General features: G+C 39.3%; 1 protein-coding gene and 1 non-coding gene across 14 annotated transcripts in view; both read right to left on the bottom strand.

The window, feature by feature from the left end:
• PUM1 (pumilio RNA binding family member 1) overlaps positions 1-26,603 on the bottom strand; it is a 145,668-nt gene that overhangs the window by 31,882 nt on the left and 87,183 nt on the right. For 7 of the 13 annotated variants that reach the window (XM_056122717.1, XM_056122707.1, XM_056122713.1 and 4 more), the window contains 7 exons: positions 19,615-19,705; positions 18,386-18,502; positions 13,567-13,718; positions 6,551-6,689; positions 4,917-5,060; positions 3,706-4,002; positions 2,399-2,635 (listed from right to left, as the gene is read on the bottom strand). In XM_056122717.1, coding sequence (XP_055978692.1) covers positions 2,399-2,635; positions 3,706-4,002; positions 4,917-5,060; positions 6,551-6,689; positions 13,567-13,718; positions 18,386-18,502; positions 19,615-19,705 — 1,177 coding nt within the window. The remainder of the gene's footprint in view (positions 1-2,398; positions 2,636-3,705; positions 4,003-4,916; positions 5,061-6,550; positions 6,690-13,566; positions 13,719-18,385; positions 18,503-19,614; positions 19,706-26,603) is intronic. The other 6 variants (XM_056122718.1, XM_056122716.1, XM_056122715.1 and 3 more) reach the window with 2 other exon arrangements.
• Positions 6,361-6,439, bottom strand: LOC130032220 (small nucleolar RNA SNORD103/SNORD85). Its single transcript, XR_008793771.1, has one exon. It is a non-coding gene; the product is annotated as a small nucleolar RNA SNORD103/SNORD85 (small nucleolar RNA).

Below are 26,603 nucleotides of genomic sequence, written 5' to 3' on the forward strand. Positions count from 1 at the left end.
TTTAGTTCAGGGGCTGACACAGACCATGGGATATATCTGATCTACCACCTATCTTTGATAAAAATTTTTATCAGAATATAACTACACTCACCGATATTTTGTAATTAGCTTCCTTTGCACTTCAACAAGTGGAACATTCATTAAAAACCATCTCACCTTCAAGACTAAAGTAAGTTTTTGGCAGACTGTTAAGTACTCAGCATGAGATGCACAGTTGAAATGTTTAAACAAAGAAAAAGTATAATTTCTGAATCTGAATATCCACCAGTTAAGCAATATCCTGGTCACATATGTGATAGGATATACACAGATACTGCAAGTTTTTGGAGTCAAAATTTTTGGGACTAAATTTGCTAAAAAATAAGAAGAGCTAGACAAGATATTTAAGTTCATTTCCTTGCTTAGTATCATTGGCCTGACAGTGGAACATTACAGAGTTACATGTACAGGAACCAAAAGCAGTGACAGTTAATAATTTTTCAATAAAAATTCTTTCATCCACCTAGCTAAGTTGGATTTTTATCTAACCCCTTGTAATCTAATCCCCCCGCACCACCCACAGTTACCACATCGCTAAGAAACATCATTCTGCAACATATTCCATTCCCTTTAAGTATCTGTTATGAAATGTCCCAACAACTGTTTTTAAGCAGTAATGTCCATATAAAACCTGAAACGAGTTCAACCATGTAGTTCTTACCACATAAAACTTCAAGATGCATAAACACTAAAGTATACGCAATATACTCAGTTTTGCCTTAATACTCAACTCTTTCAAATATACAATGCTCTTACAATTTTATTACTGTAGGACTTTTTAAAAAAAGAAATCATTCCCCATTCTTGATCTTTTGAAATCAAAGCACAGTATTTTTCCTCAGCCAGACAGCCCTCACTTCTGAACAGATAAAGCAACTTTTTTAAGAGTCACCTTTTCCCCCCCATATCCATTCAGAGCTAACTCACGACTTTGTGCTCAGAGCTGGGGATAGTTTGGTTTGGCCATGTGTAAGGCAAGTACCTCAATCTCTGTACTGCCTCAACCTCTGTACTAGCTCTCTAGTCCCCATAAAGTCACCTTTAATCTTACTGATTGGTAGCTGAAGGAAGTGTTTAAATCAGAGATTCTGAAGTATGATGATATCTCAAAATGGGCTCCTCAAATCAAAAAACATTTAGGGGGTGGTCGGAGGGGGGCTGCACACATTTTGCTATGAATCTAAAATTTTTATAAAAACAAAACTAAGTTCCAGGACTCAGGAAATAGATCAGGGGTACAGTCTTTGCCTGAAAAGGACAGGAGATTCTACTTCAGGTACCATGTTACCCTCACACTTCTGACTTTGGCTTTGGTGGACCCTCAGATCTACCTTATCCAAGCAACTTTATGTCCTCAGGTCTAAACATCTGCCCCAGTGTCCCAGGAGTGACCCCCAGAATCTCTGAGTACTACATTAAAGCCAAAACCTAAATATTTTTTAAATTATAAAAACAAAACTTTTTAAAAACAAAATCTTCTTGATAAAGTAGTTACACATGATTTTTCTGAGAACAGTACTGATGAAGACTATTACAACTGAAGTACCCACATTTACTGTTAAAATCATCCCGGGTTGCAAAATAAATTATATCGGCACTGCATATCTATGTGCCAATTTGCCCATCTATAAAATAAAACAGTACTTGAAATTGAAACATTCCATTGCAGAGAGAGCGTATGTACCATGTTTCTGAGATAAGAAAAGAACTTCCTATTTATGGAAATTTAGAAATTTACTGCACTAAATAAGTTTTTTCATATAGTCTGCTAGCTTAGAATTGCTTCCCTCCACTTTACCTATGATCTTGATAATGATATTTGAAAAGGCCCATACATCTAACAACCTAAATATCTACCTCAGAAATATACACCTACTCATTAGCATATGAGTTTCAGAATGTATATGCAACTAATTTTTAAAGAATAAGATAAAAATTCAGTAAAATGTGATATGTGAAGATATAGAACATATATGAGTAGTCTAAAAAAAAAAGCAAAATACAAACTGAAATTTCAGTTTTGCGACTGCATAAATACATTCTTTTCCTCTAGGTCTCTGTATTTTCTAGCCTTAAACTTGTATTATTATGAAAGATTCTCATTAAGTAGATAAGGACAAGATGTTCACACTAAATTTGAAGTGAATCTATAGGGGTTGCACGCAAACTTTATTCAACCGCAAACTGCTGTGTTGTCTAGGTTGTCTAAATAACATAAGGTACTTAAGGAAGGCACAGAACACCCAGGACAATTCTAGTATAAAGGGACTGTTGCCTTTGCGTATGCAAAGTTATTCTAATGTCATCGGTGACAAGAGATTTCTAGAGTTTACGGTGGGGTTAGAGTAATGGTTCTTACCCAGGTTTAAGCTTGAAGAGGATCCGTGTGAAGAGAGGGAAGGAGGTGGTGTCTGTGAATGTCCTGGTCCCTGACTAGGGAGAGGCATGCCCACGGGTCCAGGAGAAGAGGAAAAGCTAAGGCCGTTATAAAAACTGTGTCCAATGGGGGTCAAGCTGCTCGATGTCCTCTTATAAAGGTCACTGCTGCCAGTCAGGGAATCACGGCGGGAGCCACTGCCAGTGTTGGAGTTTGCAACTAAAATGGAATTAAAACAATGCAGATAAGAACAGGCCTGTTCTTAGAAGAACAAGCCCAGTGACCTGTTCCTAACATTTGATCCATACTCCTTACCACTGCAAATCTGTCAGCAGAGCTAGCCTAACTCTACATGTAACAAGATCTAGGGCCAGGGAAACTAATAAGAGGACATGGCTTAGGTTAACATAAATTTTTTGCTCAAACTATCACACATTTGCTAAATTTACCTTCCTTTTGTGTCACATATGGGATAAGAGAGGGTCATAAAGCTGACGGCCATAAAAGCTATGGAAAAGGTGAAAGAAAATGGGCTAGAAAGAATGCTTTTCATCAACCCAAAGGGTCCAGTAGAAAACGGAGTACAGAAAAGAGATGTGTAAATGGGGTATTGTCCCACTACACAGGACATATTTGAAAGCCTGTTTTCTCAATGGGTTCAATCAAATTAATAGTCCCTAATTCCAACTTAAGATACTTTCTCTCACACGTACTGTTCTGTCTGGAAACCACATTAATTTAGCAATATTGCAGTGACCCCACTGTTTATCTTACTAGTTCCCAGTTTTTAACCTCTATTAAAAGTTTTAAAAATCTCGTTTTAATATCCTTTTTCTCCCCCTTTTCCACAGTATCAACCTTAGTTCTTCTCAAAAGACTTGGGAAAATGCCTGACTCTTCAGAGTTCTGCAGGTCAAGCTCTCAGACTCAGCTGTGGGTCCCAACTGTCTAACATCCTGTATGTGATCACCTTACTTAGTGTTTAACACACACATTTCTTCTCTCCATATTCTTGCCAATCCTTTACAAATTTCCCCTGGTTTTCTAATCACTGAGGCAAACTAACAATAAGAATATAAACAACAACCTGACATAAATGTCTTTAGAGTCCTTAAGTATCTGACTTGACTTCAGCAATCCATCAATAAGTGGGACAGCTGAATTCCCCCAGGGCTCAGTCCAGATCTGCCTGTGGCATCTGTCCAAGGTTCCATGCACTGTCAGTGTTCCAAAATGATGCACAAACAATAAAAACTCCTTTCTTAAGAGCACACTAGTATGATTTCTACCTGCTGTTCCAAACCCTCCAAGGGCTGATCCCAGTGTGGCGCCAAGGGAGCTGCTGCTTCCAAATCCCAACGATGTGTTGGCAGGCTGGGCCGAGCCCTGGGAGAAGAGGGAGCTGCTCTGTGAATTGCTGCTCAGGGAGTTGTTGCCATAGAAAGAGCTGGATGCCAGGTTGTTGCTGGGCTGCTGCTGGGGCTGGGGCTGAGGTTGCTGGGTTCCTAAAGGGCGAAATGGTCCATTTGTTGTTCCGGCAAGACCACCAGCTGCTCCATTTGCTGAAGCTGCAGCCGCTGCAACAGCTATGAAGAAGAAGGTAAACCATTTGGCCAGGAAGAGAATGGGCTACATTCCAAATTACATTGTTACACTTTTCTAAAAAGCTTTTAATGCTGCCTTATTTTTTTCAAAGCAACACAACCCTTGTAAAGCACTTGAAAAATCGGTCCTTCAACCCTTTATCTGAAGCCCCCATTTTATATTTCTACTTTCAATTTGAGGCCAAAATTACCATTGGAGAAAGCTGACCTTTCAGCTGTAAAGAAAGACGGCTTTACAGAACCTGTACACTTAAAACAGATACAGATATCAAATATACCCTCCCTTGTTTATAAACAACTGCTTCCTAAAAGCTAAACTCCACCTATAATCTGTGAATACTTTTCCCCCCCAGAACCACTATAAACTGTATACTAATATAATAATATACTAATATTCTTCAAATTACTAAAACATCTAACCATGCTGCTCCTTCTAGATGTTCCCATTATTATCCCTAATTACATATACATAACAGAAAGCTATAACCCCCCCAGTCAAAACTAGTTACTCTGTCTCTACTCCCCTCCCACTTCATCTACTCCTGGCCCTCTCCATAAAAATCACCAGAAACAGAAAGCAACAACAAAAATACATCTTAAAATAATGAAAAGGATTTCTGTGCCATCAGTCTTGGCTTTCTGCCCAGGGCACCACTGCTTGAGTAGCCTACTCTCTAGGTTCTCAGTGGAGTGGGCCCTTGCTTCTAGCCACTGCTACATGCTACTCCCATGATCAGAATCTACTGATGTCATTTGCAGCTTCTGATTCCATCTTTGAAACAGTATTGGTGGAACTGCCATGCAGAGAATTGCCAATTCGTATATTTCAACATATATTTTAAGAATTTCATCCACTGCCCAATTTAGATCGCTGTTCACTGAGATGCATAACTCACCTGCTTGTGCAGCTGAAGAACTAATGATGACCGGGGCAGGAGCTACAAGTCGAACAGGAGCTCCAAGACCATTTCTTGCTCCTGCATTTACTACAAGTGCACCAGTTTGGTCATAGTAAGCTGCAGGAGCCAAGACTGGATAACCTGGGAATATTGAGTCAATAGATTAAGTAAAATAATTAAACCTATACATATCTTCTGAATACCATAACATTATAAATAGTCATAAACTTTAGGGACAGATAAAACTAAAGTGACACCATGACCTCAATGCTTACAGAACCGTATCACTCATCTGTTAAAGTGAGGAAAGTAGTAATACCTACTGGAAAAGCTCTGTGCAGATTAAGTTAAAAGATAGGTATGACAGTGTGTCACACAACAGGGAGTATAGCAAATAAGAGCTACAATAACTTATCAGCCACTAAATATTAGAAAGGAATTTGGTGAGACACCGAATACCTGCAAATTTTCAAGGGGCGAATCAAGATTATTATCAACAATCATACACTGATTCATATATGAGTGTTTGTTTTCTTGACTACCTAAATGGCAAGTCATAGAAATTATTACATTTATAGTATTTCCATAAGACATAATAATCTAAGAATAAATACCCTGCAACTTCACAGGAAAAATCCTGACAGGGTTAAATGTGTTGAACCTTCCAATATTATGCAAGATATCTCCAAATCCTATTGAGCCATAGGAGAAGTGTCCTCCTGATAAAACATAAATACTTAGAAACTGATAGAAGTACAATTAAAGTTACTTACTGAACTAAAATACTGATTAATCTTGCTATCTCTATGATCAATAAGAATGCATAAATTCATGCTGAGGTCTCTTAAGAAACCAGTTTCTTTTTTTTTTCTTTTTTGGCTTTTAGGGTCATAACCAGCAATGCTCAGGGGTTACTCCTGGCTCTGTACTCAGGAATTACTCCTGGCGGTGCTGGGGGACCATATGGGATGCTGGAAATTGAACCCAGGTTGGCCGTGTACAAGGCAAATGCCCTACCTGCTGTGCTATCGCTCCAGCCCCAAAGAACCAGTTTCAAAGTAAAAACTGTAAGCTAACTTTCAACATATGCAAAGATCAAGGACCAGGTGATAGTGAGTCAAGAATAACAATTCAAGATAAATACTGATCACATGTAGGAAGTTACAAAGAATCTCTACTATTCTAGATATGTAAGGCATGACCAAGGAAAGAATAGGAAATTTCTTCACCATATGTCATTTGAAAATATCAGTATAAAGACTGAAGTGTTTGCTGTGATACTAACTGCTGTTAAAGATATTGAGAGACAAAATAAGATCATCATCACCACCACCACCACCACCACCACCACCACCATCATCATCATCATCATCATCATCATCATCATCATCAAAAAAAAAAAAGTGCAGAGATTTGCTTATCTCCAACATCAAAACTTAAGACTGGCTCAGAACAATCTGTGCTCTCATCAATGAACTATATAGTCTAAGAGAGGGCAAGTGGATGTCATCCTTGCCAATCACAAAAACAGGACATGCCTAAGTAAGCAAAAAGCAGTGCTTACTCTCCTCTGAATCCCAGCAATAAGACATTCCTTTCTCCAAGTATTAGGAACAACAATGCAGTCTTACCTGGCATGCCTGCAGCTAGTCCTTGTCCAAAAGCAAGGGCAGAATTCACTGCTGCAGCTGCCACTAGTGGATCTGTTTGTTGTCCCTGCTGGTTCTGATTTGGGGTCAAAGGACGCTGGCTGGCTCCTCCACGGAGAACCTGAAAGACAGAAATACATTAACTACTTTCTTTTTATTGGCGATCTCCATGATCCACTACATGCTAAGTTAAACTTATATGGTTGAAGGACCAGAGTAGAGTAATAGTACACGGGTAGGTCTAGAGCACTTGCCTTGCACACAGCTGACCTGGGTTCGATTCCCAGCACCCCATATGGTCCCTGGAGCCTGCTAGGAGTGATTCCTGAGCACAGAGCCAAGAATAAGCACTGCCCAAACCCACCCCCCAAAAAATGGGTTGAAACCATTTTTCCTATTACAATGATTTTAAATGGCATAGCTGTTAGGATAAAAACTCAATGAACAGGCTGGAGAGATAGCACAGTGGATAAGGCTCTTATCATGCACGCAGCAGACCCAGGTTCAATCCCCGGTATCTATGGTCCCCAGAGCACCACCAGAAGTAAATCCTGAGAACAGAGCCAGGAATAACCCAAGAATTGCCAAGTGTAACCCAAAACCAAAACAAATCAAAAAGACCACCTTAATTAGCAACATTCATGTTATGAAATTTTGTGTTCTACTTTTTTGTTTTGTTTTGTTTGGGGGATAGTCCCTGCTGTGCCCAGGGCTCACTCCTGCTTCTGCACTCAAGAATTTGTCCTGGCAGGCTCAGGGGCCATATGGTGTCCAGGGATTGACTGGCATTGGCCACGGCAAGGAAACACTGTACTATCTCTCCAATCTCCTCACTCCTCCATTCTTAGTTTGAATATATACATGTGTACATGTATGACATGTGACAAAATAATACAAAAGTGAAGAATCATTCAATAACTGAATACGAAATACCTCCCATCTGCAAGTACTAGGGATAAAGCAATGAACAAAAACATACAACAATCACTCAATCACATCAGTGCTTACCAAAACCAGTAGGAAGGAATAGTTATGAGGTTTAGTAGGATGAAGACAGATAATTTATCCACATAATTAAGTTAAAATTTCTGTATCTTTGCAAAGAAGTATATTTTCTTTTTGAATATGAGAACTTTTTTTTTTTTACCTATAACACTGTATTCCTACTCATCAAGGTTCAAATGAGCTCACCAGATTTGATTTAGCAGGTCTCTGGCATAACTATTTCTACTTCTTCTCTCATAAATTACATAAACATACAGCAATCTAAGTAGAAATTAGGATCAGTCAAGAACAGAGATATAATCACTGCAGATAAAAGTTCTGTTACTATAATACGAAATCTACTTTTTATTAACTCAACAGATATTAATGTTAACATGCTAATAATTATACTTATTCTAAGAGCACTAAGGTATCTACTTTATAAGGTCTATATGTTCCACCTAGTGTAGAAAAACTAAAAATAAATAAAAAGAAAAGAGGAAAAAAAAATCACCAAAGTTTATAAACAATGCATTTAAGAATATATTTAAAATCAAAATTCCTTCCAGACCACATCCATTATAATTTTTTCCCAAATTAGAAGTAGCCAGAAAACTGGGTATAGGGTACTATCACTTGGTTTAAAATATGTAAACAGGAACATTATTAATCACAAATAAATACTAATTAAATGAGCATAATGTAAACAGAACTGTCAAGATTGTCAAGAAGAAATTTGTGGACATTCAATTCATCCAAAGTCTCAGAGTTTCTTGTCTGTAAAAGTAGTGACAAAAATAGCTATAGGGCAGATTGACGTAAAGTATTAATTATCACTGTCTCCAGGAAACAATACTTGGTACCCTGTAGGTAAAGATACTCAATAGCTAATTACTATTAGACAATATTGCATTATAAAATTTTTTTTTAAAAAAAGTAGACAAATCTTACATTTCCAAAGAACTTTCTAACCAACTTTGTAGAATGAAAACACTTCACTGTACTCAAGAGTGAAGAGCACAGTAAGTATTTGGACCAAGAAGTAAGTGAGGCCTAACCAAAAACCCAGAAGATTTCTCACTCTAGGAAAAACAGACATGTAGATATGAACAGAGATATATATGGCCGGGGAAGGGACCATTATGACAATGCTAGAGGGAAGAGGTTCCTGTGGACCAGGATTAGATACTGAAAAGAGATAAAGCAACATGCATGATATCCCATCAGTGACAGTATGGTAAACCACAGTGCCTAAAAAAGGGGCAGAGAGGAGGAAGAAAAAAAAAGGGTGGGGAGGGGGGGAGGAGTACCTGCCACAGAGACAAGCTGAGGGGTAGGAAGGAAACTGGGAATAGTGGTGGAGGGAAGAGGACACTGGTGAAGGAACTGGTGCTGGAACACTGTATGCCTAAAACTTAATCATGAGTAACTTTGTAAGGTGATTCTATAAGAAAATTTTTAAAAATCGGAAACAAAACCAGAGATGGCAATTCCTAATAGTTAAAAACTACTGGAGAACTAATAAAATGGTATTGAGAGCACCATTATCATGGGCTTCTGTTTATTTATAAGCTGAGTGAAAAAAACTGTAGGGACGGTAGTGACCAAGGTGTCTGCTATAGAGAAAGAAAGATCAATGAACCCTGTTTCAATGAAGAGAGAAACCTGTTTCCTTCTTCTCAATGCAAAAAATCTTCTATGGGATGCCTCAACATTGAAAATTCTAAAGTCAGCAGCCTATTTCCATGTACTTTCATTTGATCAACAGTCGTCAAGTATTCACAATGGAAACAAGTATATAAAATTTTACCACTAACATTTTAAACCTAACCAATAAAAACAACTTGATTTAAAAAAAAAAAAGATTTTGGAGTATAGCAAGCTGTGTTCAGGGCTTCTGAACTCAGGATCACTCTTGCAGGCCTCAGTGAGCAATTGGGGTGCCAAGGACTGAATCTGGGATGATGGTATATAAGGCAAAAATCCTTACCTGCTGCCCTAAATTTTCACTTTTGTTACGCTTACTACTTATATCAATACAAAGCACTGAGAAACTGCAAAATTTATATTTATTTTCAAGAGTACAGGTCTAATCTCAGCTTTTGATGACACTGACTTTTTAATTTTGTTGTGTTTGGGGGCGGCTCAAGAGTAATCCTGAGGTGCTGGGGATCAAACCCAGTTTGGCTGCATGCAAAGCAAGCACCCTACATGATACACTATCACTTCAATCCTGTCACCAACTTTTATAAAAAAAAGTTCCTACAATTATTTAGACAAAATAATAAGGGCAAAAGGTCAAAAGCAAAATTTGAAGAGTTTCTTGTTTTAAAGATTATTGCAAAGGATCAAAGCCAAAAAAATGGCAAAAATACAAAATTTGTAGTAGAACTTGTAATTATGAATAACAGAAATCTCAATTACAAATAACTGTGCTGCTCTCACAGTGATTCAAGAAATAAAATTATAAAAAATGGAAACAACAAAAAAAAGTAAAGTGGAGTTCATGCACAATTCAATCAGCAGCCTGGTGGCGCCTTCAGACTTCCAGATACCCCAAAATTGCTGCTGTGCCTTTGGCCAGACCCCAAAAACTTGGGGCAAAGTTTACCAAGAAAGTAAATGGCCAAAAGTTAGGTATGTGGGAAACACACCCACAAACCACTTCCAGCTCAGCTATATAATTGGAGGCATGGCCTCTCTGGTTCCTGATTGAACCGCTTAATAGCCATGATCCCAGAGACTGAGAAACAAATCTCGAAACCCAGCGGCTTTTGGCAGAAATGCGTCTGGTCCCTACAGTAGGTTACTAGTGCTGGGCCAACCCAGGTGGGAATAGGTTTCGTGCCTTGGCTTGTTCCCCAGGTGGCCCAGTGGCTGCCATCCTTCAGAGGCCACTGGACAGTCAGGTTTGGGCCCCCAGTGACGAGACACGCAAGACCTCGCGGGATGGGGGGGGAGCCGGGCCTGTCCTCCCCACCCCAACGAGACGCCAAGTCATCGCCGATGAACGGACTCTCTGGCTCCTAATCAAGCTGCTCAACGGCCGTGATCCCAGAGACTCAGGAGCAAATCTCGAAACCCAGCGGCTTTTGGCAGAAATCCCTCCAGATTTAAGTGTTAAAATTTCAGAATTTCAAAATCACATGGCCCTACTGCAGCTACGCGACATCATATGTTATTCATAACCAGCAATAGAACACAAATTGTCTACTGTTGCCTTTTCAGCAGATCTAAGTTTTGGGGTAAAATCTAAAATAATAATGGTTGGTCCGGTGTCAAAATATTGAATGTGATCAAAGTAGAGAGAGAATAATGTGGAAATCATCTGCCCCACAGGTAGGGGGAAAGTGTGGGATGTGGGTATACTGGGGTTGTTGGGGGTGGAGAATGGGCACTGATGAAGGTACGGGTATTTCATTGTATGACTGAGACTTAAACCCGAAAGCTTTGTAACTGCTCTCACGGTGACTCAATAAATAAAATTATAAAAAAAAAAAAAAAAAAAAGTAAGATGGAGTTCATGCACAATTCAATCAGCTAATCAGTGGCTGAATAAATAGCAGTACTCCTACATTAAAAAAATTATTAATAAAGACTGTGCATTGTCTTCTGTCAACTAATTATTTCTGGAATCCTTCACATACACCAGATAACAGAACTGAACTACACCACCAAAAACTGGTCATCAGCTAACAAAAATATCTTACTATAAAATACTAAAGATAAACTAGCTGAAATTTTAAGACAAGTGTTTTCTGTAATTCTATGGACTAAAGCATTAGGCAGAGGTCCCAAATGTGGAGAGAATACTTTGTATATGAATCCTGTCACACACACACACACACACACACACACACACACACACACACACACACACGCACACACACACACCCTACATACAAAAGCCTCATACCCTCATTCTCCCAATCCCTAATAAAAAAAAAGAAACCATACAATCTCTTAATGAGACACATAAAAAAGCATCATTTTTTAAAAAAAACTCAGCATATGCACAAATGAGAAATGGTATTTTGTATTAAGGATGGGGGAAAGAAAAGGCTTGGGCTGGAGAGATAGCAGAGTGAGTAAGGCCCTTGCTCTTGCATGCAGTCAACTCGGGTTCAATCGCCAGGAGTTATTCCTGGGTGTAGAGCCAGAAGTAACCCCCAGTACCGACAAGTTGTGAGCTCCCCTAACCTCCCCTCCCAAAAAAAGGACATAAATACTTTTGGTTTGGGGGACACTCCTAGATCAGGGATCATTTCTGGCAGTACTTAGGGTAATGCATATGGATGGCGAGGAGTGAACATAGGTCAACCACATGTAAAGTATTTCCCACTGCACTGCCTTTCTGGTCCCAAAATGCTTGTTTTTTTTTGTATGTGTGTTTGGAAAATAGACCTACCGAAATTTTTTTCATAGAAATAATTGTGGACTAGTGCAAAAGACATTAATCACTCTTATGTATAACATTAAAGTACTGCAAATTTAAATCTCAAATTGGACTGATCAAAATAAAGTATTTGATACTTCTTAATAGATTTAAATATAGGGGCTGGAGAGATAGCACAGCGGGTAGGGCGTTTGCCTTGCACGCAGCCGACCCGGGTTTGATTCCCAGCATCCCATATGGTGCCCTGAGAACTGCCAGGGGTAACTCCTTAGTGCAGAGCCAGGAGTAACCCGAGTGCATCGCTGGGTGTGACCCCCCCAAAAAAAGATTTAAATATAAAAAAAAGATTTACAGCTAAAAATGTTATTTAAAAAATAATAAAAATAAAAATAAAATACTATTAAAGAGAACATTAGCACAAAAGGTGCAAAAACACAATGTGAAACAAATAATTCCAATTTATAAAAGTTGAATAACAAGTAGCAAATATGACTTTTTTAAAATGAGGTGGAGATTTCTGGGAATCAAGTCCAGGGCGACACACATGTAAGGCAAGTAAATTTTCTATCCCTGATCCATATCCCTTGTACCCATCCATTATTATTATTTTTTTTATTTGTGTGTGGGGCGGGGACAGAGAGGATAATTTGCGGCAACACCAAGATGTGCTCAGGAATCACTCGTGGCATTGCATATGATCAAATTGGGTTGGTATTGTCTGTTTTTAGATAAAAGTATTATGGGTGACAATCCCCACCACTCCAGTTTTGTAATTCATCACAATTTTTAGCAAAAAACAGGTATACTAGAAAGCGTATTTCTTCTATCTAAAACGAATACTTGGCTTTAGTCTAAATTATCTTTTCCTAATTAAATTAAAAAGTACAGCACAATGGGTAGGGTGCTTGCCTTGCATGCAGCCGGCCCGGGTTCAATCCCTATCACCACATCTGGTCCACTTAGCCCTGACAGGAGTGATACCTGAGCACAGAACCAAGAGTAAGTCCTGAACAGGCTGGGTGTAATTTTTTTTAAAGTATTTGTATTATTAAATTAAAACAGATATAATAGGTTTAAGATTCATATGCAACAGATAATCTAAAATAGACTGAAGAATAATTATATCTAGTCTGGCAGTTAAATACTTGTAAAATAGCCAGAAAGAAAGAGAAAGGTGCTAGTGGTAAGTAGAAAGTAGAAAGTAAGTAGAAAGAAAACTTGACTGAATGCTTAGGTTGCCCCCTCGTCCCTCTGTTTGTTTGGGGGCCACACCCTATAGTGCTCTGGGGTTATTCCTGGCTCTGATCTCAGGAACCACTCCTGGGCGGGCTATGTGCAAGATAAGTGCCCTATTTCTGTACTATTGCTCTGGCCCCTAATCTCTCTACTCTTAACCAAACAATCTTCTAAGCAGTTTTCTGTCCTGTTAGCTCTATACAGCCATGACCCCAGGTAGTTACATTAACCAAAAACCTGATACATAAAAAGCAACCAGTATGCAAAGTGTTAGCCTGAATTCAGATACAAACACGCTGGAGGGAATTCTTCCATTCACAGAGTTTCTCTGAGGGGATAACTGAAATTCACACTTCCAGGGGAGTCAGTTTGTCACACTTACCGGCTGTTGCCCTTGCTGAGCCTGTGGGGTGGTCTGCTGATTAGCAGAATTAGTGGCAGCGGCAGCAGCAGCAGCTTGCTGCTGGAAAAGACTTGCGGGGTAGACGCCCCATGGAGTAACTCCATAATACTGGTGAGGAACCACAGCAGGCCCTGAAATAGCAAGAGCAGGGAAAAGTTTAGACACAAGAACCATCTCAAGGTTTCCAAAGAATACACCTGATGCAGCAGATCTCACTGTAAAACATTAATTAAAGGATACAGCCATTGAGAATGGTTAATCATGACTTCTCTATTCAGAAAAATGAAATATATTAAACATGATCCCACACAGAAATATTCTGAAGTCAGTAACATACACCAGTCTTAGAGAAGGAATCCAGAAGGACAAAACACTGCAGATATCAAAACAGAGATTTGGAAACTGGAAGGTGTGGGTTTAAGAACAGATGGAGGTGCATTCCATTTTGGAAATCACCCACATCCCCACACAGGGTGTGGAATTCCTTTCTTTTACTTCATAGGGCTCTATCCTCTCTCTTTCTCTGAAGCATCCCACGCTCTCTTAAACATGTTACCTTCTCTTCCTCCCTTTTAAATAAAATTTCTTTACTTCATATAGAAAAGGACTGGAGGAGCACAGCGGGTAGGGCGTTTGCCTTGCACGCGGCCAACCCGAGTTTAAGTCTTCTGCCCCTCTCAGAGCGTCCGGAAAGCTACCGGGAGTATCTTGCCCACATGGCAAAGCCTGGCAAACTATTCGTGATGTATTCGATATGCCCAACACAGTAACAACAAGTCTGACAATGGAGACATTACTGGGCCCACTTGAGCAAATCGATGAACAACAGGAGGACAGTGCTACGAGCATACAGAAAAAAGTAGGACAGAGATCAGGCCAGAGAGAAAGTTCAAATGAAAGAGAACATGATTTGAAGAAAAAAGGTACCAAGTTTGATTCCCCAGCACCACACAATGGTCACCACCTTTCACCTCTCCAGGTGTGACCTCTAATTTAAAACAGAAAAGAAAAGCCTCAGACAGGAAGGTATCATGCTATGCCCCCGAGAAAGAACATAGGATAGTAGTTAGATGGGAGATAAATGGATTATCCGCATGTTAAAAGCGAAGGAACAAAATGGCAGGTGACATTGTGCCTAGCTCAATGAAATAATACAGAGGGACACAATCTACCTTCCACCTGAAGATAAAACTCAAGTACATCCTGGGCCAGAGAGATAGTACAGCAAGCAGCATGCTTGTATTGCACGTAGCTGACCTGGGATAAATCCCAAGAACACCATAAGGTTCCCCAAGCACCACCAGGAGTGATCCCTGAGTGCTGAGCAAGGAATAAGCCCTGAAAACTTGATAGGTTCAGCAAAATTAAAAAGAAAAAGAAAAAGAAAAAAAAAACCCACAACCAAAATAAATAAATGTCATTCAAAAGATCTTCCTTCAGACTTGACTGGGGGGTGGGGAGGAATGGAGGGGGAGAGAGAAAGGGTATTGGGCCACACCAAGCAGTGTTCAGGTCCTACTCTGGTTATGTACTCAGGGATCACTTCTGTAGTACTGAGAATTGAACCAGGATTGGCCATGTACAAAAACACCTTAAATGCTGTTTTTGCTATCCATTCCCAGACATTAGATCTTTAAACACATGTCAAAGTTGAAGATAAACAATGTTTTATTGCCATAAAAGCATTACAGCTTGGTTTCATTAAGAATATAAAACAGAACTAAGTATTCTGATTTATTCTCAATTTCTTGGCCTTACAATAAGCTACAGATGTACTTTCTGCCCAGAGCAGGCAGAGAGGTTTAATCAAATTTGCTGAAATATGTCACACAATCAGAAATTTCTTAGTTAATATCAAGTTACAATGCTTATAATGGGGGCATATGCCGCAGCTAGTTGCGCTCGGGGCTTATTCCTGACGGGGCTCAGGAGACCATATGGAGCACTGGAGATTTAAACAAGGTGAATCAGTGCAGGGTAAGGGCCCTACCTGCTATGCTACTGAGATGGCCCAGAATGTCCCCTATCTGAAAGATAGATAAATCAATGATAATTATAAAACTGATATTGTTCTGACCTTTCTAACTGGAGGAACAATTCCCCAAATAACAGCATTTAACTCAATGTCCTTTTGTTACAAATGTTCAACTTACATATGTAAAAAAAGATTTTATTTCCACATTAAAGATGAACCATTAAACTTACCTAACTAGTATCTGTAAAGCAGGGTAATCTTGGACAGTTAAAACATAAAACAAAAGATATGAACAACAAATCCTACTTGTGTTTTAGTTATCTCTCCTACAACATGGGTTTAAAAAGGATGAGTTTCAATCTGCAATGCAGTACCAAGGAAGCCAACAAAGCAATTTTCCACCGGGAGACTGACTTGCTCTAAGTATTTAACATAACTTAAGGGTCAGTGTAATAGTTCACAGGGCTAGAGTACATGTCTGGCATGCTGAGCCCTCAGCATGGCACAGCCTCCCAAGCACAGCTAACAAAGCCCTCCTTCACCACACCTCACCCAAACACTCCATGCCAAAAAAAATCTTATATACTCTACTTCAAATTTTCTCAATAAGCATTCCTACTACTTTACTCTGGTCTTGCGGTCTATAGTTTAATTTAGAAAAATGCCACAAGCATCATCATTCCTTGAGGTTAGCCCATCAGGAAGCCTACTTCAAATCTTATGTGACCAACACCCTGTAAGAATACAGAGTTTTATGGTTCAGGTAGTTAACATTTCCTGTTCTGGTGAAAGCATTTAAGTACTTTTCAGTCTGGCTCAAATGATGAGTCCATTTCCAAGTTATGATCTCACTAACAAGTGTTTCATTGTTCTAAAAGGAAGGTCAGCAGAAGAAACAAAGTGCAGACAACAAAATCATGTTATATAGTATGCAGAAGTGTGGGCATAAGCTCTGAGTTCAACTTGGTTCAAACCACAACTCTGTAACATTTAAGTTGTGACTTTACAAGGCTGGGGAGATAGTAAGCGGGTAGGGTACTCGCCTAACATGCAGTAGACTTAGGTTCAATCCCTGGCACCTCATTTGGATCCCCTGAGTCCACCAGGAGTAAGTCCTGAGCATCACCGTGTATACCCCCAACCCCCAATTTTGAGTTTACAAGACAGCTATCTGAACTTCAAATCCCTGTTTAAAGTTGTCATCCAACAATTCACGTGAAAAAAAAAAAAAAAGCACTCAGCATAAAGCCTGGCAAGCGGTTAAGAAAGGTTCAATAAATACTAATGGTGGTTAGTTAGCAAAGACCATTCTGCTAAGGAAATCAATTTCCCTAATGTGTGAGTATGAGAGAGAGAGAGAGAGCGCGCGAGAGAGAGAGCGAGAGCGAGCGTGTGTGTAGATAGAGCTGGTTGCAGGGAAGGGAGAGTGAGAAAAGGGGAACTATATGTTTTTCCCATCACAAACTATGCTAAAATGTGAGTTTATAATTATAAACTGTATGCTATCATTAAAACCTTACAAAAATATATATGTATGATTAATATGACTTGAAAGAATATATCCGCAAAAAAATATGCACACTGGGAGACATCTGGTTTGTCCTGATGTTGAATTCAATCTATAATATAGAATGACAGTAACAGAGAGTAAAACAGCAAAGGTACTATGAGAGTTCAGTCTCAAGGATTTAAAACAGAAACAAAAACAAATACACCTCAGATACATGAACACAACAAAACAATAATGATAGGGAAAGGAAGGTTTTCAGAGGTAACAATGGCAACTAAGGAGAACCCAGACAAATAAGGTGAGTTTACTATGGAAGTCTAAGGAGGCAACGGCGTCCTGAGACACAGAAATCTAAAGCAGCTGAGCATGGAGCAAGCAGTGTAGACCAACAGTAGCCGATATGCACAAGGATAAAATGGTATTCAGAAGAGGGACAAAGGAATAGTCAAATTATAGAAAGATCCCTATATGCATGCAGTGAATCGAGTCCCAATCTTTACTACTTGTCAGAATGTTCTAGCAGTTCCTAGAAACCACTGATTACGAGGAACAACATACTACTATCACCCCTTTGCAAGTAAGCTGCAGTGACTAAACCAGCTCAGATAAATGCTACAGTAAGTTGTGTTATATGGATTAAAAACAGAAGTCAGTTAAGGGTTTAAACCAAGAGGTCAAAAAATAAAAAACATAAATAAACCAAGAGGTCAAAGGGTAAAGAGTTCTGTCTGAAAACAATAAAGGAGTTAGAAGCAAAGAAAACAAATCTGTTAAGAATCTAGGTAAAGAGTGTAATGCTCTAGAAACGGGAGAGAGAAAACATCAAGTAAGGTGCTTATCTCGACACAGCTGACTTGGGTTTGATCCCCAGCACCACAGATGGTTCCCTGAATCCTGCCAGGAGTAATCAGTGAGTGCTGAGCCGGGAGTATGTTCTAGACCAATGTTTCTTATGCTTCTCGCTGTCCTACTGGGCTGCCACAAGTCTCATGCCATGGGCTTAACACTGCTCTAGACTATGGTACACTAGCTACTCAGAGCAAGGAAAAGAAAAGTCCACAAATATTAGCCACTGATTACTCCTTGGGTCAAAGGGATATGAGGAGACTTGCTATTTTGATGTTAGGTATGTTAAAGTCTGAGATTATATTTTCTCTGCGGTAGAGATAATGAGCTGGCAGGCAGATGGCACTAGACATTTTAAAAATCTCCACTGGAGTAAGGATTTGTGAAAAAGTATAGCAAAGAATCATATGTATCTCGAACAACCTTGTAGCAGGTGAGAAGCTCCTTCATGCAGCAGAAAATCTCACCTAGTGTTGCTGCTGCAGCCAATCCAGCTGTGTAGGGGTCCGTCCCGGGGGGAGCAGCGCTGATGATGTATGGATTGGGGACAAATGCAGCGGGAGCTAAACCTGCTGAAAACATACCTGTCAGTAAAAACAAACGACTAAAACTGCAGCCCTCCCCAGAATCCGCAATTTGACTACTCATTCCAAGCTGTAGCTGAAGTAAAAAGAAAACAAAAAAAGATAGTGTAAGACTGAAAGAGAACCTCTTAAGAAGCTAACATAATCCTGCCAACGTTTTTTGCCTTTGCTCAAGAGTTACGTTAAAACTGTATGTATTTTACAATTTAGCACACTTTCTAAAAGATTATCATAATAGGACTTTTCAAAAGGCATACTGTATAACGGAATGGAGGGAAGGATTTATTTCTGCTAAGGCAATCGACTCAAACAGAACTAATTCCAGAGACCATCATCTGTAACTATAAAATATAAGGTCTAAACAAAAGCCCTGTATGCTTGACCTTAATTTTTCTAAATCAGAAGCAAGAAATCCCCCTACTGCCCCCATGCATACCACAATCGATGACTGGAAAGCTCCTTTCTATTTAATCATGTAATTTGGGCATACATAAAAAAAAAAAAAAAAACATTTCTACAAGTGCTTGTTTACACTTAAAGCTTAAAAAAAAAAAAACCTTAAAAGAAAGGGTCGGGGTAGGGAAGAAGAAGCTAGGCAGTAAGATAAAAGCACTTACATCAAAACTTAACAAAAGCTCTAGGAAAAGGGCAATGCCAGTTTTAAAATGAGTAATTATATGAGCATGCTTTTGTAAAATGTCAAGACATGCTTCTTGGAAAATGGATTTACAAGTACTACTTGCAACTTAATAAAATGGAATGTTGCTTGTTCACAATCTACACAACAACACAGCTAAAATGATTATGATTTATTCTGTTTCATTCAAAGGAATTCATGCTAGTCCTTAGGATAGCAAACTTAAAATCCTGAGACAACTTGGTGAGGCAATAGCTGGATACTACAGCAATCTATAAGCTGGGGTCTAGAGGGTGATCTAGAATTCTGGTTCTAAAATAAGGAATATGGCTTGAGCAACAGGAGCAGAGGAAGAGGTCATTTACCTTGAAAGATCTGTCTAGACTCTCACACTCAGTCTACACTCCTGGGCTGACAACACCCAGATTCTCCACACTAGACTTCACTTCGCATCGATACCTGAGTAAACACTTACCAATGTGTGGCTGGTGTGCAGCTGCAAGGGCATACTGCTGTTGCTGAGCAGTCAACTGCTGGACAGCAAGTGCATTAGGTCTTTGGAACAGCTAAGGTAAGAGAAAGACACGGAGTTAGAGAAACTGTTGTAAGACGTGACTTTTAAAACCTCTGTGAATATGATTTTCAATAAACTCCTACTTAGGCATCTTACTTCAGACAAAAGCAAAAGGTAACTCAAAAATTAAACAAATGTACTACCACATCACTTACCACGCAGCCCCTAAGGCTGTAATTTCCCTTCAGTTCTTTTGGAATCCCATACTCTTTGAGTTAAGTCTCATCTACTTGCATTCTGAATAAGAATATGAAAAGTGTTTGCTTTATCCTTTGGCTGGATCTCTCAGGAGACATGATACTGGCTGCCTTCCTACAAGCTTATCCTAATGAGGAAACTAAACAACAGCCCAACTGTGGGGACTCCGTAATTTCCTTGAGTATGTATTAGATGGAGGAAGTAAAACAGAAATAAAACTCTTGTGAACAAAGCATAAAAAAGTATCAACTCAATCTAGCACACCTCTTAGTTCCCAAGAAAAGAAGGAGTTCAAAGAACTTGATGCTAAGAATATTTTAAGATCCTGTGAAATCTTAAATCATAAATCATTCATTCACTTAACAAATGTTTTGGACATAAAGAGTCCCTACCTGGCATTATGCAAGGTTCTAGGGACTCGACACTTAATAAATATCTGTATTTCGGTATGAAAACAATTGCGACAAAACAAAGAGAAACCCAAAACCTGATATTCTGTTGCCTTTTGAGCCTCCTTCCAAAAGACCTCTTCATCTGCTGAAATCAGACTGAGGGAATGTGCTGAAGAGAACTCCCTGGAGAGGACCTCCAGCCTACCTGCTTTGTACACAGAATTTTTCACCAGCTCCACTACATAACTATAGAGTATGTAACACACACAGCATATCTTAATTACAGATGTCCTCTGGAGAAGACCTGACTTTCAGATGCGTAAAGATAATGTTAAACCAGCAACATAACTTCATTATCCTTACAACTGGTCTTCAAATGTTACTGTGAGTGAAGGATATTTAATTCTATAATGTAACTACTTCTATATCAAGTATGAGACTAATTTCAAATCAAACAGTGAATACTTTGAACAATCTTTCTTTGTTAATTCTACTTTTATATGTTCATTTAAAAAATCTGTACCATCAATCTTAAAAGTTAGCCTTTACTTTTATTGTATGGGAGTCAAAAGTAATCCTGTGTAGATATGAAAAATACCTTAATTTTTTCCCCCAAAGGTAAAGAAAAGTTTCATATCAAAGAGACAGTACAAGAGCAAAGATGCTTGCTTTGAACACAGGTGACCCTGGTGTGATCCCCAGCACCACATAATTCCCAGAGCACTGCCCTGAACACTGCCAGGTGTAACCCCAAAACCAAAAAGAAAAAGGAGATTCATATGATGGCAAAAAATAGCATCTCTTGGAGATAGAGTGATGGTACAGCCACGTAGGGAGCTTGCATTGCATGTGGCAGACCCAGGTTCAATCCCCAGCATCCCATGTGGTCCCCTGAGCACTGCCAAGAGTGATCCCTGAATGCAGAAACAGGAGTAACCCCTGAGCATCACCAGATGTGGCCCAAAACCAAAACCAAACAGATTAAAGAAGGTAAAGGTAAAAAAGGTAAAGGCCCTCCCGTTGATCGTCGATTTGCTCGAGCGGGCCCAGTAACGTCTCCATTGGAGACTTTGTTGTTACGGTGTTTGGCATATCGAATACTCTCGGTAGCTTTTTTTGACCACAGTTGGGCATAGCACTGGTTCTTTACTCAGTAGGGAGCACTTTTAGTGATACACAGGGACCACATAGGCCGGTAAAGATCAAAGCAGGGTCAGTCACATGCATAGCAAGCACCTTACCCACTGTACTATCACTCCATCCATCAACAGCACTATTTTCTAGGCATTCATTAAATACCTTCCCAAGAAATATTGAAATATATTACACAAAAATATCAGAATGTTTAGTCCAGGAAAGGAACCAATCACTATTATATGTTAACTGTGATTTGTAACTTGATTTCACAACAGTTGTTTTATCTAAAGGAGTGTTATTTTGTAGTAGTCCCATCAACAGGGGCAGTCGGCAGACAAACAAAAACAAAAAAATATAGTACTTCCCAAATTTTCCCAAGGTAAAGATTCTGGTTTCCAAGATAAAAATATGTCTCTGGAATCGCTAAAAACCTAAAATCTTTGGAGACATTTAATATCACAGATTGTTCATGCTAGCCTGTTCACCCTCTACCTCTTTGCCCCAGATGAAAATAACTCATTTCATCCAACAACCTTTCTTAGCACCTAGTAAGGCTATGACAGGGAGCTAGAGGAATAAAGATGGTATGTTCAAAACATAATTCTTACACTTATACAATCTGTCCGTCAGAAATGGCACTCCAGGGCTAAAGACAGAATACAGCAGGGTGCTTGCCTTGCACACAGTTGAGCCAGGTTCAATCCACTACACTCCATATGGTCCCCTGGCCATGCCAGGAGTGATCCCTGAGCTCAGAGTCAAGAGTAAGTCATGAGCAACAGTGGATGTGGCACAAAAACAAAATAATTTAAATCAGAAAAGCAACTGGGATCAGAGAGATAGTACAATGGGTAGAGTACTGTTGTGTATAGTCAACATGTGTCCCATCCTTGGCACCCCACCCCAAGCCCTGCCAGAAGTGATCCCTGAGTAAGCCCTGAGCACTGCCAGATGTGGCAGAAGAGGAGGGGAGGAGATGGGGAGGAAACGATGGAAGGTGAAGGGAGGAAAGAGGAGGAGAGAGGAGACAGTACTTCAGTGTCATTCCATCTGCATTACCTCACTTTATGTTTCTTTAGTATTGTGTGTGACTAATCATGCGTGTACTGTATCTATAAATATGCATACCAATACACAGAGAACACAATCCACATGTAATCAGTTTGGGCTTCTCAGTGGTAGGGTGCATACCTTGCATGTGCAGGCCTGGTATCAAGGAAGGGAAGGAGAATGGAAGCACAAAGAGACTATGTGGAGGCCGGAGGGTTATCAGAGCAGTAGGAAGTTTGCCTTGCATGGAGCTGACATGGGTTTGATCCCCAGTACCACTATGGTAAATATACAAATAAATAAAAACATGCAGGCCCTTTAAAGACCTCGTTTTGAGATGTGATTTAATATCTTATTATTTTAACAATATGGAATTGTTTTTCTAAGAGCCTCCCCAGTAAACAATTTGCAAATGTAAACTAAGCATGTATAGAGGATTTGGTTATAACACAGATTATAGATATCCTGGCACTTTGTACATGTAAATGATCCAATATTAACTGGACCGCATTCAAAATTCAAGAACCTGACTACATAGAATCCTGGGAGTTTCATACATATGCCATCTGCTGGTCAAAGCATTGAGCTCTGTTAATATTTCCTACATTTTCACAACACTATCCACAGAAATGAAGAAACTGAACATTGTGAAATCTGCTAATTGTACGTATGTTAAAGCTGGTAGATAATCCATGAACGGTTACAATTTACTTGGGTAGAATTCTAAGTTGTCCAAGAAACTGAATGCATGGGAGAAATATGTCAATTTATTATGGTACTGAATCAGAAATATTCAAGGCATAATTTGGGAACTATAAAAGCAAGTTACAAAATTACTGGTACTCGATATATTTTTATTCCAGAATGGAATCAAGGAGGTCAAAAACAGTCAATATAATATGGAGTCAACATTTTATAAAAAAAAGAAAGCAACAGGCTAATAGCTATTATGTATACTAATTATGACATAAAGACATTACTACAATATCTAAATATGAAGTTAGCAAAAAAAAACCAAACAAACAAACAAAAAAAACCACCAAACCAGAAAACACCATTTATCACCAAAGAAAATGCACTGCAAACTCTTGCTGTTTACCACTTAATGGCTATGTACACACATACACATTGGAGCCAGAAATCCCAACTATGCAAATTAGTGTCACCAGTGACTTACTTTGTGATGATATAGAGGAGAAAGAGATTCCACACATTTTCTCCTCTAACAGGGGAAATTTATGGGGAAATTAGTACCTGAAATATTTCTTACTGTGTAATGTTCTTTCGAGTGAATGGGAAAAGCAGCCCCACACAGACATTGCCATTCTGTGAGTCACTCTTACTGCTCCATCCCAGGACATGGGGAACAGAGGAAAGGTTGAGTCATGACTCTAACCCCACTGAGTTCCTGAACATCAACTGTTGGCAACAAGACACAGGGAAGGAAGAAAACCCTTTGTTGATTTTTACAAGACTTTGGAAGTATACATTTTGCAGAAAAAAACATTGTAAGAATGTCTGCTGAATTTATTGTTTTTGGCTTCTGGGCCACATGAAGTGATGCTCAGGGGTTACTCCTGGGTCTGCACTCAGGGACCACTCCTGTTGATGCCCAGGGAACCATATGGGATGCCAAGGCAAGTGCCCTTCCAGCTGTACTATGGCTCTAGTCCCCCAACTCCAAGCTTTTGATGAGTACTTTGACAGTATACTTGTCAAAGGAAAAAATAAGAATGGGGTAGAATTTGAAGGTGAGACTGCTGCACATATCAGAAGACTCTCTGTTTCTGGGGCTAGAGCAAAAGTGCAATGCTGGGGATCAAATTCAGGGTCTCAAAGCATGTGCTCTTACCACTTGAACTTTATCCCCAATCCCAGAACTTTAGCTTTTTAAAAAAATATAAATTAAAATAACAACAAACTAACTACTTTGAAGCCAGTCCTCAATACATAAAACCTGTGGAATGTGTTACTAACTGAAACATCTAGAGCAAACCTTTTATTTGCCAGCTTATGAACAACTGCCAATAATCAGTAAATGAAAATAATTATCTTTGGTTTAAAAAGTGTAATCCACGCTGCCAAAATCTGTCCCCCTCTTTCCTTCTGTTTGTTGTTATTGTGCAGGAGGGAGGCACAGTATTTGTGCTGTCGTGCCAGAGATGGACTATGGGACTAAGAGTCACAGCTGTCAGTACAACTGGGACAGTACTTGATAGGTGCCAAGGACAAAACTTGTGGCCTCATGGCTCTACCACAGAGGGTCCATGCTGCCAATTTTTTTTTAATTCCCCACATTTCTTTAATAAAAGGTATTTCAATCCAAAATAAATGACATCTAGCTGATGTGGAAAATACAAAACATCCTTCCATCAAGTACATTTGTTTCTTTCGAAGAAAAATTACATAAAATTTCAACAGAAATCAAATAAAGATATGATTTACTTGACCCAATTGTCAGTCAAAACCATCATTTTAACACATGCTCGGATACTCTCTCCCCTTTGAAAACTGAAAAGCTACAAATAACAAATACCTAAATTCAAACTAGATACACATATGGCCTCAAAGGATATGTTTAATTGCTATCACATTTTTCAAAAGAGCAATGCATGCAAACATACTCTCCCTTATGATTATGGCTGCAGTAGAATGCATACAGTACTTCAACTACATTTTTGGAATTTATTGGCTAAAATTCTTGCTTAACAATGAGTTTTAGTACATATACACACAATTTGTAAATAATTTATAAATAGCCCAATTTAGTGTATTAAATTAGAACTAAAAACCAACAATTACTCTGATTAATCATACCAACATCATACTCACTGTTGGTTTCTGCTAGACTGATCAAGTCAAAATAATATCTTAATTTTTTTTTTTTTTTTGCTTTTTTGGTCACGCTCAGGGGTACTCCTGGCTCTGCACTCAAGAATTACTCCTGGAGATGCTCGGGGACCATATGGGATGCCGGAGATTGAAACCAGGTCGGCTACGTGCAAGGCAAATGCCCGACCCACTGTGAACCAAAAAGCAAAAAAAAAAAAAAAAAAAAAAAAAAAAATCTGATATTTAACATGACCTGTAATTACAACTATGGCCCCCCCATGCACAATAACACCCGATATTATTATCAACAGGTATCACATATCACAATCACATATTTTGGACACCTGGCAGGCTACCGAATGTAACCTGCCCACACGGCAGCGTCTGGCAAACTCCCTGTGGGGTGCCCAATATGCCAAATGCCAGAAAGAGCCTAGAATATGGCACTTTTTAAAATCTCAGGGCTAGGACGAAGGAAACGGTACTGGTGCCTGCTCGAGACAATCGACGAACAACAGGATGATCGTGATCGTGATCACATATACTTTCATGTTAAAAATAACCTAGTCAGAGTTGGATAGAGTACAGCTGGTAGGGTACTTGCCTTGCAGGCAGCTGACCAAAATTCAATCCCCAGCATCCCATATGGTGCCCTGAGCAATGCCAGGAGAAATTTCTGAGGGTAAAGCCAGGAGTGACACCTAATGACCACCAGGTGTAGCCTCAGAATCCAAACACAAATAAATATAATGCAGCCAACCAAGGTTCAACCCCTGGCACCCCATATGGTCCCCCAAGCACACCAAAAATAATTCCTGAGTGCAGAACAATAATCCCTGAGGATAGCTGGGTGTGACCTCCCCCACAAAAAATGGCTGTTCTTGTTTATGGCCACTATTAGAGCTAAAATACCTACTTCTATGTTATACATCACAATACATTTGTGACTTATCAAATTTTATATAATTGATTTCCTTTGTAACCCGACTTATTATACTATATATACTTCAAAATTTTTCTGAGGGGCCCTAGACTCCTGAGTACCACTTGGGAGCCCTACCTCCTAAATACTGTTCTGAGATTTTAGTTCATAAATTTCACCTGAGGTCTATGGCATTAAAAACAAATAATAACAACAAAAAAGGTTAAGAACTCTTGGACTAGCGCAATAGCACAGTGGGTAGAGTGTTTGCCTTGCACGTAGCCGACCTGGGTTCGATTCCCAGCATCCCATATAGTCCCCCGAGCACTGCCAGGAATAATTCCATAATCCCTGATGCA

Source organism: Sorex fumeus, unplaced genomic scaffold (genome assembly GCF_029834395.1).
Source record: "Sorex fumeus unplaced genomic scaffold, SorFum_2.1 ptg000047l, whole genome shotgun sequence".
In the NCBI taxonomy this organism is placed as follows: domain Eukaryota; kingdom Metazoa; phylum Chordata; class Mammalia; order Eulipotyphla; family Soricidae; genus Sorex; species Sorex fumeus.